Source organism: Oncorhynchus kisutch, unplaced genomic scaffold (genome assembly GCF_002021735.2).
Source record: "Oncorhynchus kisutch isolate 150728-3 unplaced genomic scaffold, Okis_V2 scaffold774, whole genome shotgun sequence".
NCBI classification, from domain to species: Eukaryota; Metazoa; Chordata; class Actinopteri; order Salmoniformes; family Salmonidae; genus Oncorhynchus; species Oncorhynchus kisutch.
Genome location: NW_022262719.1, coordinates 1 through 13,598, shown reverse-complemented (window position 1 = coordinate 13,598; position 13,598 = coordinate 1). Strand labels below are relative to the sequence as shown.

Genomic DNA, 13,598 nt, shown 5'->3' with positions numbered 1-13,598 from the left:
AAGTAGAATGTATGAGACATTTTGCAGTTGGCTACTCATAAGCAATTACAGTTAATTATCTTTTCCACTATATTAGTTGTTCCAACCTGCCTAACATTGTCCATCTGCCTGCTTAGTTATGCATGTTACACTATCAAGTGATTTTGAGGACACGTTGTAGAATAACAACAGTAGCAACAGAAACAACAGCCACAGGTGAAGATGTTTGTTGTGTTGTCTCCTCTAGGACTTTAAGGAACAGATCATCCACCATTTGGCCACCCTGACACTGCTGTCCTTCTCTTGGTGTGTCAACTACATCCGTATAGGAACCCTGGTGATGCTCATCCACGATGCCTCCGACGTCCTGCTAGAGGTCTGCTACCATGTGGAGTGTCTGTGTGTGGTGTGTGGTGTGTGTTCTGTGTGTTCTGTGTGGTGTGTGGTGTGGTCTGTGTGTGGGTGTGTTCTGTGTGGTGTGTGGTGTGTTCTGTGTGGTGTGTGATGTGTTCTGGTGTGTGGTGTTGGTGTGTTCTGTGTGGTGTGTTCTGTGTGTGGTGTGTTCTGTGTGGGTGTGTGGTGTGTTCTGTGTGGTGTGTTCTATGTAGTGTGTTCTGTGTGTGTGTGTGTAGTGTGTGGTGTGTGTGGGTGTGTAGTGTGTGGTGTGTTCTGTGTGTGGTGTGTAGGTGTTCTGTGTGTGTGTGTAGTGTGTGGTGTGTGTGGTGTGTAGTGTGTGGTGTGTTCTGTGTGGTGTGTAGTGTGTTCTGTGTGTGTGTGATGTGTTCTGTGTGTGGTGTGTAGTGTGTTCTGTGTGTGTGTGTAGTGTGTGGTGTGTGTGGTGTGTAGTGTGTGGTGTGTTCTGTGTGGTGTGTAGTGTGTTCTCTGTGGTGTGTGTAGTGTGTGGTGTGTGTGGGTGTGTAGTGTGTGGTGTGTTCTGTGTGGTGTGTAGTGTATTCTGTGTGTGTGTGTAGTGTGTGGTGTGTGTGGTGTGTAGTGTGTAGTGTGTTCTGTGTGGTGTGTAGTGTGTTCTGTGTGGTGTGTAGTGTGTTTCTGTGTGGTGTGTGGTGTGTTCTGTGTGGTGTGTAGTGTGTTCTGTGTGGTGTGTAGTGTGTTCTGTGTGGTGTGTGGTGTGTTCTGTGTGGTGTGTAGTGTGTTCTGTGTGGTGTGTAGTGTGTGGTGTGTGTAGTGTGTGTGTGTAGTGTGTTCTGTGTGGTGTGTAGTGTGTTCTGTGTGTGTGTGTAGTGTGTTCTGTGTGGTGTGTAGTGTTGTTCTGTGTGGTGTGTAGTGTGTGGTGTGTGGTGTGTAGTGTGTGGTGTGTAGTGTGTTTCTGTGTGGTGTGTAGTGTGTTCTGTGTGGTGTGTAGTGTGTTCTGTGTGGTGTGTAGTGTGTGGTGTGTAGTGTGTTCTGTGTGGTGTGTAGTGTGTTCTGTGTGGTGTGTAGTGTGTGGTGTGTGGTGTGTAGTGTGTGGTGTGTGGTGTGTAGTGTGTGGTGTGTAGTGTGTTCTGTGTGGTGTGTAGTGTGTTCTGTGTGGTGTGTAGTGTGTGGTGTGTGGTGTGTAGTGTGTGGTGTGTAGTGGTGTTCTGTGTGGTGTGTAGTGTGTTCTGTGTGGTGTGTAGTGTGTGGTGTGTGGTGTGTAGTGTGTGGTGTGTAGTGTGTTCTGTATGGTGTGTGGTTGTGTTCTGTGTGTGTAGTGTGTTCTGTGTGGTGTGTAGTGTGTTTCTGTGTGGGTGTAGTGTGTCTGTGTGTGTGTGTAGTGTGTGGTGTGTTCTGTGTGGTGTGTTCTGTGTGGTGTGTAGTGTGTTCTGTTGTGGTGTGTAGTGTGTTCTGTGTGGTGTGTAGTGTGTGGTGTGTTCTGTGTGGTGTGTAGTGTGTTCTGTGTGTGTGTGTAGTGTGTTCTGTGTGGTGTGTTCTGTGTGGTGTGTAGTGTGTTCTGTGTGGTGTGTGGTGTGTTCTGTGTGGTGTGTAGTGTGTTCTGTGTGGTGTGTGGTGTGTTTCTGTGTGGTGTGTAGTGTGTTCTGTGTGTGTGTGTGTGGTGTGTGTATGTGTGTGTGTGTGTGTGTAGTGTGTTCTGTGTGGTGTGTGGTGTGTTCTGTATGGTGTGTGGTGTGTTCTGTGTGGTGTGTGGTGTGTTCTGTGTGGTGTGTGGGTGTGTTCTGTGGTGGTGTGTGTGTTCTGTGTGGTGTGTAGTGTGTTCTGTGTGTGTGTGTAGTGTGTTCTGTGTGGTGTGTAGTGTGTTCTGTGTGGTGTGTGGTGTGTTCTGTGTGGTGTGTGGTGTGTTCTGTGTGTGTGTGTAGTGTGTTCTGTGTGGTGTGTGGTGTGTTCTGGTGGTGTGTGGTGTGTTCTGTGTGGTGTGTGGTGTGTTCTGTGTGGTGTGTGGTGTGTGGTGTGTGGTGTGTTCTGTGTGGTGTGTGGTGTGTGGTGTGTGGTGTGTTCTGTGTGTGTGTGTAGTGTGTTCTGTGTGGTGTGTGGTGTGTTCTGTGTGGTGTGTGGTGTGTTCTGTGTGGTGTGTAGTGTGTTCTGTGTGGTGTGTAGTGTGTTCTGTGTGGTGTGTAGTGTGTTCTGTGTGTGTGTAGTGTGTTCTGTGTGGTGTGTGGTGTGTTCTGTGTGGTGTGTGGTGTGTTCTGTGTAGTGTGTGGTGTGTTCTGTGTGGTGTGTAGTGTGTTCTGTGTGGTGTATTGTGTTTCTGTGTGTGTGTAGTGTGTTCTGTGTGGTGGTGTAGTGTGTTCTGTGTGGTGTGTAGTGTGTTCTGTGTGGTGTGTAGTGTGTTCTGTGTGGTGTGTAGTGTGTTCTGTGTGGTGTGTAGTGTGTTCTGTGTGGTGTGTAGTGTGTTCTGTGTGGTGTGTAGTGTGTTCTGTGTGGTGTGTAGTGTGGTTCTGTGTGGTGTGTAGTGTGTTCTGTGTGGTGTGTAGTGTTTCTGTGTGGTGTTTCTGTGTGGTGGTAGTGTGTTCTGTGTGGTGTGTAGTGTGTTCTGTGTGGTGTGTAGTGTGTGTGTGTGGTGTGTAGTGTGTTCTGTGTGTGTGGTGTGTGGTGTGTAGTGTGTGGTGTGTGTGGTGTGTAGTGTGTTCTGTGTGGTGTGTAGTGTGTTCTGTGGGTGTGTAGTGTGTTCTGTGTGGTGTGTAGTGTAGTTCTGTGTGTGTGTAGTGTGTTCTGTGTGGTGTGTAGTGTGTTCTGTGTGGTGTGTAGTGTGTTCTGTGTGTGTAGTGTGTTATGTCTGTGTGTGTGGGTGTGTTCTGTGTGGTGTGTAGTGTGTTCTGTGTGGTGTGTAGTGTGTTCTGTGTGGTGTGTAGTGTGTTCTGTGTGGTGGTGTAGTGTGTTCTGTGTGGTGTGTAGTGTGTTCTGATGTGTGTGTAGTGTGTTCTGGTGGTGGTAGTGTGTTCTGTGTGGTGTGTAGTGGTTCTGTGTGGGTGTGTAGTTGTGTTCTGTGTGGTGTGTAGTGTGTTCTGTGTGGTGTGTAGTGTGTTCTGTGTGTGTAGTGTGTTCTGGTGTTTGTGTAGTGTGTTCTGTGTGGTTGTGTAGTGTGTTCTGTGTGGTGCGTAGTGTGTGTGTGGTGTGTAGTGTGTTCTGTGTGGTGGTGTAGTGTGTTCTGTGTGGTGTGTAGTGTGTTCTGTGTGGTGTGTAGTGTGTTCTGTGTGGTGGTGTAGTGTGTTCTGTGTGGTGTGTAGTGTGTTCTGTGTGGTGTGTAGTGTGTTCTGTGTGGGTGTGTAGTGTGTTCTGGTGGTGTGTAGTGTAGTGTGTTCTGTGTGGTGTGTAGTGTGTTCTGTGTGTTGTGTAGTGTGTTCTGTGTGGTGTGTAGGTGTGTTCTGTGTGGTGTGTAGTGTGTTCTGTGTGGTGTGTAGTGTGTTCTGTGTGTGTTTGTGTGTTCTGTGGTGTGTGTGTGTTATGTGTGGTGTGTAGTGTGTTCTGTGTGTGTGTGTAGTGTTTCTGTGTGGTGTGTAGTGTGTTCTGTGTGGTGTGTAGTGTGTTCTGTGTGGTGTGTAGTGGTGTTCTGTGTGGGTAGTGGTCTGTGTGGGGTAGTGTGTTCTGTGTGTGTGTAGTGTGTTCTGTGTGGTGTGTAGTGTGTTCTGTGTGGTGTGTAGTGTGTTCTATGTGGTTGTGTCTGTTGTAGTGTGTCTCTGTGTGGTGTGTAGTGTGTTCTGTGTGGTGTGTAGTGTGTTCTGTGTGGTGTGTAGTGTGTTCTGTGTGGTGTGTAGTGTGTTCTGTGTGGTGTGTAGTGTGTTCTGTGTGGTGTGTAGTGTGTTCTTGTGTGTGGTAGGTGTTCTGTGTGGTGGGTAGTGTGTTCTGTGTGGTGTGGTAGTGTGTTCTGTGTGTGTGGTAGTGTGTTCTGTGTGTGTTAGGTGTTGTGTGGTGTGGAGTGTGTTCTGTGTGGTGTGTGGTGTGTTCTGTGTGGTGGTGTAGTGTGTTATGTGTGGTGTGTAGTGGTTCCGTGTGTGAGGTGTAGTGTGTTTCTGTGTGGTGTGTGGTGTGTTCTTGTTGTGGTGTGATAGTGTGTGGTGTGTTCTGTGTGTGTGTAGTGTGTTCTGTGTGGTGTGTAGTGTGTTCTGTGTGGTGTGTGTAGTTGTGTTCTGTGTGGTGTGTAGTGTGTTCTGTGTGGTGGTGTAGTGTGTTCTGTGTGGTGTTGTAGTGTGTTCTGTGTGTGTGTAGTGTGTTCTGTGTGGGTGTGTAGTTGTGGTTCTGTGTGGTGTGTAGTGTGTTCTGTGTGTGTGTGTGTGGGTGTAGTGTGTTCTGTGTGGTGTGTAGTGTGTTTCTGTGTGGTGTGTAGTGTGTGGTGATGTTCTGTTTGGTGTGTAGTGTGTGCTGGTGTGGGTGTGTGTGTTTCTGTGTGGTGTAGGATGTGTCTGTGTGGGTGTAATGTAGTGTGTTCTGTGTGGTTGTGTAAGTGTGTCTGTGTGGTGTGTAGTGTGTTCTGTGTGGTGTGGTAGTGTGTTCTGTGTGGGTGTTAGTGTGTTCTGTGTGGTGTGTAGTGTGTTCTAGTGTGGGTGTGTAGTGTGTGTGGTGTGTAGTGTGAGTGTGTTACCTGTTTGGTGTGGGTGGTGTGTTCTGTGTGGTGTGTAGTGTGGTACTGTGGTGGTGTGTAGGTGTTCTGTGTGGTGATGTGGTGTGTTCTGTGTGGTGTGTAGTGTGTTCTGTGTGGTGTTGTAGTGTGTTCTGTGTGTGTGTGGCAGACACTTTTTTTTATTTATATATTTTTATTTTGACCCCTTTATCTCCCGAATTTTGTGGTATCCAACTGGTAGATAAAGTCTTGTCTCATCGCTGAAACTCCCGTACGGACTCGGGAGAGGTGAAGGTCGAGAGCCATGCGTCCACCTAAACTTAACCCAACCAAGCCGCACTGCTTCTTGACACACTGAACATTCACCCGGAAGCCAGCCGCACCAATGTGTCGGAGGAAACACTGTACACCTGGCCACCGTGTCAGCGTGCGCTGCGCCCAGTCCCGCCGCAGGAGTTGCTAGTGCCCGATGGGACAAGGACATCCCTGCCCTCCAAACCCTCCGCTAACCCGCACGACGCTGGGCAATATGTGCGCCGCCCCATGGGTCTCCCGGTTCGCGGCCGGCTGCGACAGAGCCTGGACCCGAACCCAAAATCTCTGGTGGCACAGCTAGCACTGCGATGCCGTGCCTTAGACCACTGAGCCACTCGGGAGGCCAAGAGTGGCAGACACTTTTATCCAGAGCAACGGTTACGTCCCAAATGGCCCACTGGTAAACATAGGGTTCATGTTAACAGTAGTGCACTGAAGAGAAACGGGTGCATAGAGAACACCCCCACAGAGTGAGCTGTGCCGTGTGTTTCTGGTAGAGGGGAGACTCACTGTGTGTTTTCTCTCTTCTCTCTCCTACCCCAGTCTGCCAAGTTGTTTAACTACGCCAAATGGGAGGAGAACCTGCAACAGTTCTCTTTGTGGTGTTTGCCATTGTGTTCATGGTAACCCGACTGGTCATCTTCCCATTCTGGTAAGGCAACTGACGAACCCTAGCTGTGTGTGTGTGTGTGTGTGTGTGTGTGTGTGCGTGTGCGTGCGCGTGTGCGTGTGTGTGTCTCTCTCTCTATTGTATGTTCACCAGTTGGCACACAGGAGGAGTGATTGTCAGGGGAATGTCTTTGTCTCATGAGTGCTCAGTGATACAGAAGCCAATATTTATTGAATTATGTTCTGTCTACCTCTCCTGTGAGAAACAATCAACCATCTCATTTCACTCTGAAAGGCCAAACAAAGACACGTTGAACTTTGCAAAACATAATGTTCTGTTCTCTGCAGAGAAAGTAAACCAGGGTCGTATTCATTAGTGCACACCGTAGAAAAAGGTTATGCAACTGAAAGCGAAAACAAACGTTTCCTTTTTTCCCCCACATATTTGAATTCTATATTTTTCCAGCTCTGTAGTCAGCCCCAAAAATGAAAACGAATGTTTCTGTTTGGTCAGGCTCAGGTTTCCCCTTCCTGTTTCAGTCTGGTGCCTATTGAATACGACCCAATGTTTCTGTTTGGTCAGGCTCAGGTTTCCCCTTCCTGTTTCAGTCTGGTGCCTATTGAATACGACCCAATGTTTCTGTTTGGTCAGGCTCAGGTTTCCCTTCCTGTTTCAGTCTGGTGCCTATTGAATACGACCCAATGTTTCTGTTTGGTCAGGCTCAGGTTTCCCCTTCCTGTTTCAGTCTGGTGCCTATTGAATACGACCCAATATTTCCGCAACTGGTTAATCTTTCCTGAATTGGACGGCATTGAATGAGCACGAAAGCTGAAAAGCTGAACAATGTCCCCTTTCTCTCATGGACCTAACTTACCAATTGACAGAATATCAGATTTCTTAGCTATCATTTTTGTACAGATAGTTACATAGTATTTACCTACTTATTTCAATAATGAAAAACCCCTATAAAGCAAAGAGTAGCCATTATTTTCTTCACAAAGGCTTGTGTTTAGGAGGCATGAAAAGCAAAAACATTTTTAAATAGGAAAAATTATCTTATTGAATTCTTACTGGTTATACCGCCTCTGCTTCACGTTGTTTTCCCACGTTCCATGCACACTGAACACCACCCAGGACCAGTTTCAATGTTTAACAGAGCTTATCATATCTAGTAGTCTGTATCACACTTCGGGTTTGTGAAAAAGTATCTTGCAAATAAAATGCATTACCATCATCAGCATCATTGTCTGTATCGGTTACATCATTCCAGGCTGATCCACTGTACGTGGGTGTACCCCACACTCCAGTACCCCCCGTTCTTTGGTTACTACTTCTTCAACGTCATGCTGGTGGTCCTCCTGTTCCTGCACATCTTCTGGGCCTACCTCATCCTGCGCATGGTCAAGAAGTTCCTCTTCGGCAAAGTGAGTCATCCTTTTGGCAGTGGTTTATTTCACTCTTTCTTTTCCACTCTTCACCCATTCCCTTTATGACGGCCATCACTTGGTCACAACGTCACCACTTCAAGCAGGCCTGAATCATACCAGTCTGACACTCAAACCAGTGGTCCCCAAAGCGCTCTCTGAGTCCCCCAGCCGTTCTACTTCTATCAACAGGTGGTCTTCCACTGATCTACCCCAGTACTAGCATACCTGTTTCATCTGGTCAACTAATCATCACATTCTTGATTAGTTGGAATTAGGTGTGCTGGTTTTTAGATAAGACAAATAAGTGGAATAACCTATGGGGGGGGGGGGGGGTCAGCTACCACTCAGCCTAGTCAATGCTCTTCTCACTCCTGGCACCCCAATGGTGGAACCAGCCTCCGCCTGGAGCTAGGACAGCAGAGTCCCTGGCTATCTTCTGAAGACACATGAAACCCTACCTCTTCAAATAGTACCTTAAATGAATAAAGTATTTTAAAGTATTTTCCTACTAGCACTGACTTGACAGAACATGATCTTGCTACGACTGTGATGGTACAAACTGACAGAATACCAACTTGATGATGAGTTGACCAGAGGTTGATGATGGGTTGACCAGAGGTTGATGAGGGGTCGACCAGAGGTTGATGATGGGTTGACCAGAGGTTGATGAAGGGTCGACCAGAGGTTGATGAAGGGTCGACCAGAGGTTGATGAGGGGTCGACCAGAGGTTGATGAGGGGTCGACCAGAGGTTGATGAGGGGACGACCAGAGGTTGATGAGGGTTCGACCAGAGGTTGATGAGGGGTCGACCAGAGGTTGATGAGGGGTCGACCAGAGGTTGATGATGGGTTGACCAGAGGTTGATGAGGGGTTGACCAGAGGATGATGAAGGGTTGACCAGAGGTTGATGATGAGTTGACCAGAGAGGTTGATGATGGGTTGACCAGAGGATGATGAAGGGTTGACCAGAGGTTGATGATGAGTTGACCAGATGAAACAGGTGTACTAGTACTGCTGCACACACTTTTTCTATTCATATACTGTCCACACTGTCTCTACACACCATCCTTTACAGTACATATATATTTATATTGTAATATTTCTTAATTTAATTATTTTTGGGATTTGCATGTATTGTTTTGTGTTGCTAGGTATTACTGCACAGCTGGAGCTAGGAACATAAGCATTTCACTACACTCCTAATAACATCTGCAAAATATGTTTACTCAACCAATAAAATGTGATTTGATTTTGATTTGATATGTGGTTGTCTCACCCAGCTATGTGAAGATGAATGCACTAAAGTTGCTGAATGACTAAAATGTTAAATGTTAGATGTAAGTGGATCCTACTATAGGAGAGTTCTGGGAAACATTGCTCTAAACACACATAGAGCCCCAGCCTACAGCTGCTTGACTGACCTGACTAGATCATGCATAGCCAACAGGTGGTCTCTGAAAGTCAGTGCTGTCTGATGTGGGTGGAGGGTAACAGAGACCTCAGCCCTTCTGCATTGACGTCCATGTGGTGTTATGGGTCAGTAGCTTCTGATTGGTGCTGTGGTGCAGACAGCTACACCAGTGTCTGTTCTCTGTCAGACAGCTACACCAGTGTCTGTTCTCTGTCAGTTGACTACAGTGTCTGTTCTCTGTCAGTTGACTACAGTGTCTGTTCTCTGTCAGATGACTACAGTGTCTGTTCTCTGTCAGACAGCTACACCAGTGTCTGTTCTCTGTCAGTTGACTACAGTGTCTGTTCTCTGTCAGATGACTACAGTGTCTGTTCTCTGTCAGTTGACTACAGTGTCTGTTCTCTGTCAGATGACTACAGTGTCTGTTCTCTGTCAGATGACTACAGTGTCTGTTCTCTGTCAGATGACTACGGTGTCCTGTTCTCTGTCAGATGACTACAGTGTTTGTTCTCTGTCAGTTGACTACAGTGTCTGTTCTCTGTCAGTTGACTACAGTGTCTGTTCTCTGTCAGATGACTACAGTGTCTGTTCTCTGTCAGATGACTACAGTGTCAGATGACTACAGTGTCTGTTCTCTGTCAGATGACTACAGTGTCTGTTCTCTGTCAGATGACTACAGTGTCAGATGACTACAGTGTCTGTTCTCTGTCAGATGACTACAGTGTCAGATGACTACAGTGTCTGTTCTCTGTCAGATGACTACAGTGTCAGATGACTACAGTGTCTGTTCTCTGTCAGATGACTACAGTGTCAGATGACTACAGTGTCTGTTCTCTGTCAGATGACTACAGTGTCAGATGACTACAGTGTCTGTTCTCTGTCAGATGACTACAGTGTCAGATGACTACAGTGTCTGTTCTCTGTCAGATGACTACAGTGTCAGATGACTACAGTGTCTGTTCTCTGTCAGATGACTACAGTGTCTGTTCTCTGTCAGGTGACTACAGTGTCAGATGACTACAGTGTCTGTTCTCTGTCAGATGACTACAGTGTCAGATGACTACAGTGTCAGTTCTCTGTCAGATGACTACAGTGTCTGTTCTCTGTCAGATGACTACAGTGTCAGATGACTACAGTGTCTGTTCTCTGTCAGATGACTACAGTGTCTGTTCTCTGTCAGATTACTACAGTGTCAGATGACTACAGTGTCTGTTCTCTGTCAGATGACTACAGTGTCAGATGACTACAGTGTCTGTTCTCTGTCAGATGACTACAGTGTCAGATGACTACAGTGTCTGTTCTCTGTCAGATGGCTACAGTGTCAGATGACTACAGTGTCTGTTCTCTGTCAGATGACTACAGTGTCTGTTCTCTGTCAGATGACTACAGTGTCAGATGACTACAGTGTCTGTTCTCTGTCAGATGACTACAGTGTCAGATGACTACAGTGTCTGTTCTCTGTCAGATGACTACAGTGTCAGATGACTACAGTGTCTGTTCTCTGTCAGATGACTACAGTGTCAGATGACTACAGTGTCTGTTCTCTGTCAGATGACTACAGTGTCAGATGACTACAGTGTCTGTTCTCTGTCAGATGACTACAGTGTTGTTCTCTGTCAGACAGCTACACCAGTGTCTGTTCTCTGTCAGTTGACTACAGTGTCTGTTCTCTGTCAGATGACTACAGTGTCTGTTCTCTGTCAGTTGACTACAGTGTCTGTTCTCTGTCAGATGACTACAGTGTCTGTTCTCTGTCAGATGACTACGGTGTCCTGTTCTCTGTCAGATGACTACAGTGTTTGTTCTCTGTCAGTTGACTACAGTGTCTGTTCTCTGTCAGTTGACTACAGTGTCTGTTCTCTGTCAGATGACTACAGTGTCTGTTCTCTGTCAGATGACTACAGTGTCTGTTCTCTGTCAGATGACTACAGTGTCAGATGACTACAGTGTCTGTTCTCTGTCAGATGACTACAGTGTCAGATGACTACAGTGTCTGTTCTCTGTCAGATGACTACAGTGTCAGATGACTACAGTGTCTGTTCTCTGTCAGATGACTACAGTGTCAGATGACTACAGTGTCTGTTCTCTGTCAGATGACTACAGTGTCTGTTCTTTGTCAGATGACTACAGTGTCAGATGACTACAGTGTCTGTTCTCTGTCAGTGTGGTCTAGAATCTAGCCTAAGACCCAATGCTCCTGTTTTTCATTGTTTCATTGTTCTTATTCTGTATGTAGACTTACTAACTGAGCAGTTAGAACTGTGTGTGTGTGTGTGTGTGTGTGTGTGTGTGTGTGTGTGTGTGTGTGTGTGTGTGTGTGTGTGTGTGTGTGTGTGTGTGTGTGTGTGTGTGTGAGTGTGTGTGTGTGTGTGTGTGTGTGTGTGTGTGTGTGTGTGTGTGTGTGTGTGTGTGTGTGTGTGTGTGTGTGTGTGTGTGTGTGTGTGTGTATGCAATTGTGTTGTGCTTGGCAAGGTGCAGCTTGGCCTGTCACAGTTCTTTGGGATATCTAGTGGTGTGTGTGTGTGTGTGTGTGTGTGTGTGTGTGTGTGTGTGTGTGTGTGTGTGTGTGTGTGTGTGTGTGTGTGTGTGTGTGTGTGTGTGTGTGTGTGTGTGTGTGTGTGTGTATGCAATTGTGTTGTGCTTGGCAAGGTGCTTGATCCCTGTCAGCTACGGCAACGGCAGAAAACAGCTAAGGTGCCAGAGGCAATTACTCAACCCCCACGAGGTCACAAGGCAACAGTGGGTTGCCATTAGGACATAATTATTGGAGATTTAGCATTGTGCCGAACATAATTATATTTCTGGAAAACACAATGTGGCTCAGAGCGGTCAGACAGCTCAAGAATAGAGTCTATTATGGTAAGTCTGAAAGACTGACCTGACCTACCATGGATTCAACTCCAGGTGTCTTTGATTGATCAGAGGCTGCCAATTGGGTTTCTACGTTAGTTGAAATAGCTCAGGGCTGTAGGTAGCGTCTCAGAGTATGTGTTGATCTAGGATCAGCTATCCATGTCATTGTGATCTGAAAGGCTAAACTCATCCTTGATCAGCACTCCTGCTCTGAGACGCTCAATACATGCAGCCCCAGGTTTCAATGCTACTTTTAGGGGAATGTTTTAGTGATATAGGGCTACGCAGAACTGTGATGCAGGAGCAGTGATTCCCAAATGGTTGGTCACAGCTGATTTATTTTTTGACAGAGTACTGGCTTGAGACACTGGTTTTATTTTCTTGGATCACAAATAATCACTTTAGAGAGAGAACTATGGGAACTACTGTGTTAGAGATGATGATGGTCTCTGAGGTAGAAAGTGGCATTATATCTTGATGAATGTCTTGAGTACATTCTCTCTCTCGCGCTCTCTCTCGCTCTCCGCTCTCTCTCTCTCTGTCTCTGTCTCTCTCTGTCTCTGTCTCCCTGTCTCTCTCTCTGTCTCTCTGTGTGTCTCTGTCTCTCTGTGTCTGTCTCTGTCTCTCTATGTCTTTCTCTCTCTCTCTCTTTCTCTCTCTCTGTCTCTCTGTCTCTCTGTGTGTGTCTCTGTCTCTCTGTGTCTCTGTCTCTCTCTCTTTCTCTCTGTGTGTGTCTCTGTCTCTCTGTGTCTTTCTCTCTCTCTCTACTCCAGATGACCAGAGATGAAAGAAGTGATGATGAGGAGGATGGTGACGAAAGCAGTCTGACTGAAGAGGAAAAAGAGGAGGACAGTTATCGTTACGGCAACAGTTCTGGACTGGGCACAAAGGAGGGCAACAACGGCTGCTTCAGACACTTATCTCTCTCGGAGAACGTCTGCCCATCAAAACCGTCTACTGACCAAGCTCGCGTCGTGATTGGCAGAGCCCTGCACCAGAGGCAGGGAGTGGTGGGATCGAGGTCATAGGAGAAGCTGGAACAACACAAAACAGATTCCATCCCATATGGAAAAACAACAGCAAGTAGACAAACATTTAGATTAAGATTTATGACTCTAGAATTTGGAATGTAGCCTGGCAAAAAAATAATACTTCACACACAGAAAGAGACCGTTTTTCTTGGCCTGTAGTTTCTTCCACGTCCAAACTCCTCTCATCTTCAAGGAAAACAATGTTGACGATGGCACAGTTTCACATGGAACCCTCCTCAGACAGCAATGAGACAAAGACCAGATAACCAAAAACCACTAAAACCCTTGTGTTTTTGTTCATCGTCATATTTAATCAGTTCAGTATTGTTGCAGAAAAGTGGTGCTCAAGCACATGGTAAAACGGTGCCACACGGACGCTTCACCTGAGCCCTTCATCCATCAAGGCCTGGCAAAGGTTTATAGTTTATGGGCTGCGTTCATTCACTAGCGGTCTACATGTTTTATTTCAACCTCTGCTGGCTATGGGGATTAGTTATGGACAACCAGGAGATGAATGAGAGGCAATATCACAATGGACTCCTCCAGATGATATTGATGTGTGTTTTGGAGAGAGATAGGGGGGGGGGGGGGGTAGGTTTCTCTCCTTCTCATTCTCTCCTACTCCCTGTCTCCTTCACTAACTACTCCCTCTCTCCTACTCTCCCTCTCCTACTCCCTCTCTCCTACTTCCTCTCTCCTTCTCATTCTCTCCTACTCCCTGTCTCCTTCACTAACTACTCCCTCTCTCCTACTCTCCCTCTCCTACTCCCTCTCTCCCTCTCTCCTTCTCTCCTACTCCTTCTTTCCTACCCCTCTCTCCTTCTCCTCTCTCCTACCCCCTCTCCTTCTCCCTCTCTCCTTCTCTCCTACTCCTTCTCCTCCTACTCCCTCTTTCCATCTCCTTCTCCCTCTCTCCTTCTCTCCTCTCTCCCTCTCTCCTTCTCTCCTACTCACTCTCTCTCCTCTCTCCTACTCCCT

At 46.9% G+C, this 13,598-nt stretch overlaps 1 protein-coding gene across 1 annotated transcript in view; it reads left to right on the top strand.

Annotated features, from left to right (window-relative positions):
• Window positions 1-12,673, top strand: part of cers3a (ceramide synthase 3a) — a 29,716-nt gene extending 17,043 nt beyond the window's left edge. The window contains 5 exon segments of the mRNA XM_031816313.1: window positions 227-355; window positions 5,831-5,878; window positions 5,881-5,939; window positions 7,168-7,321; window positions 12,363-12,673. Coding sequence (XP_031672173.1) covers window positions 227-355; window positions 5,831-5,878; window positions 5,881-5,939; window positions 7,168-7,321; window positions 12,363-12,617 — 645 coding nt within the window. The 3' untranslated portion in view covers window positions 12,618-12,673.
• Window positions 12,674-13,598: the final 925 nt, after the last annotated feature.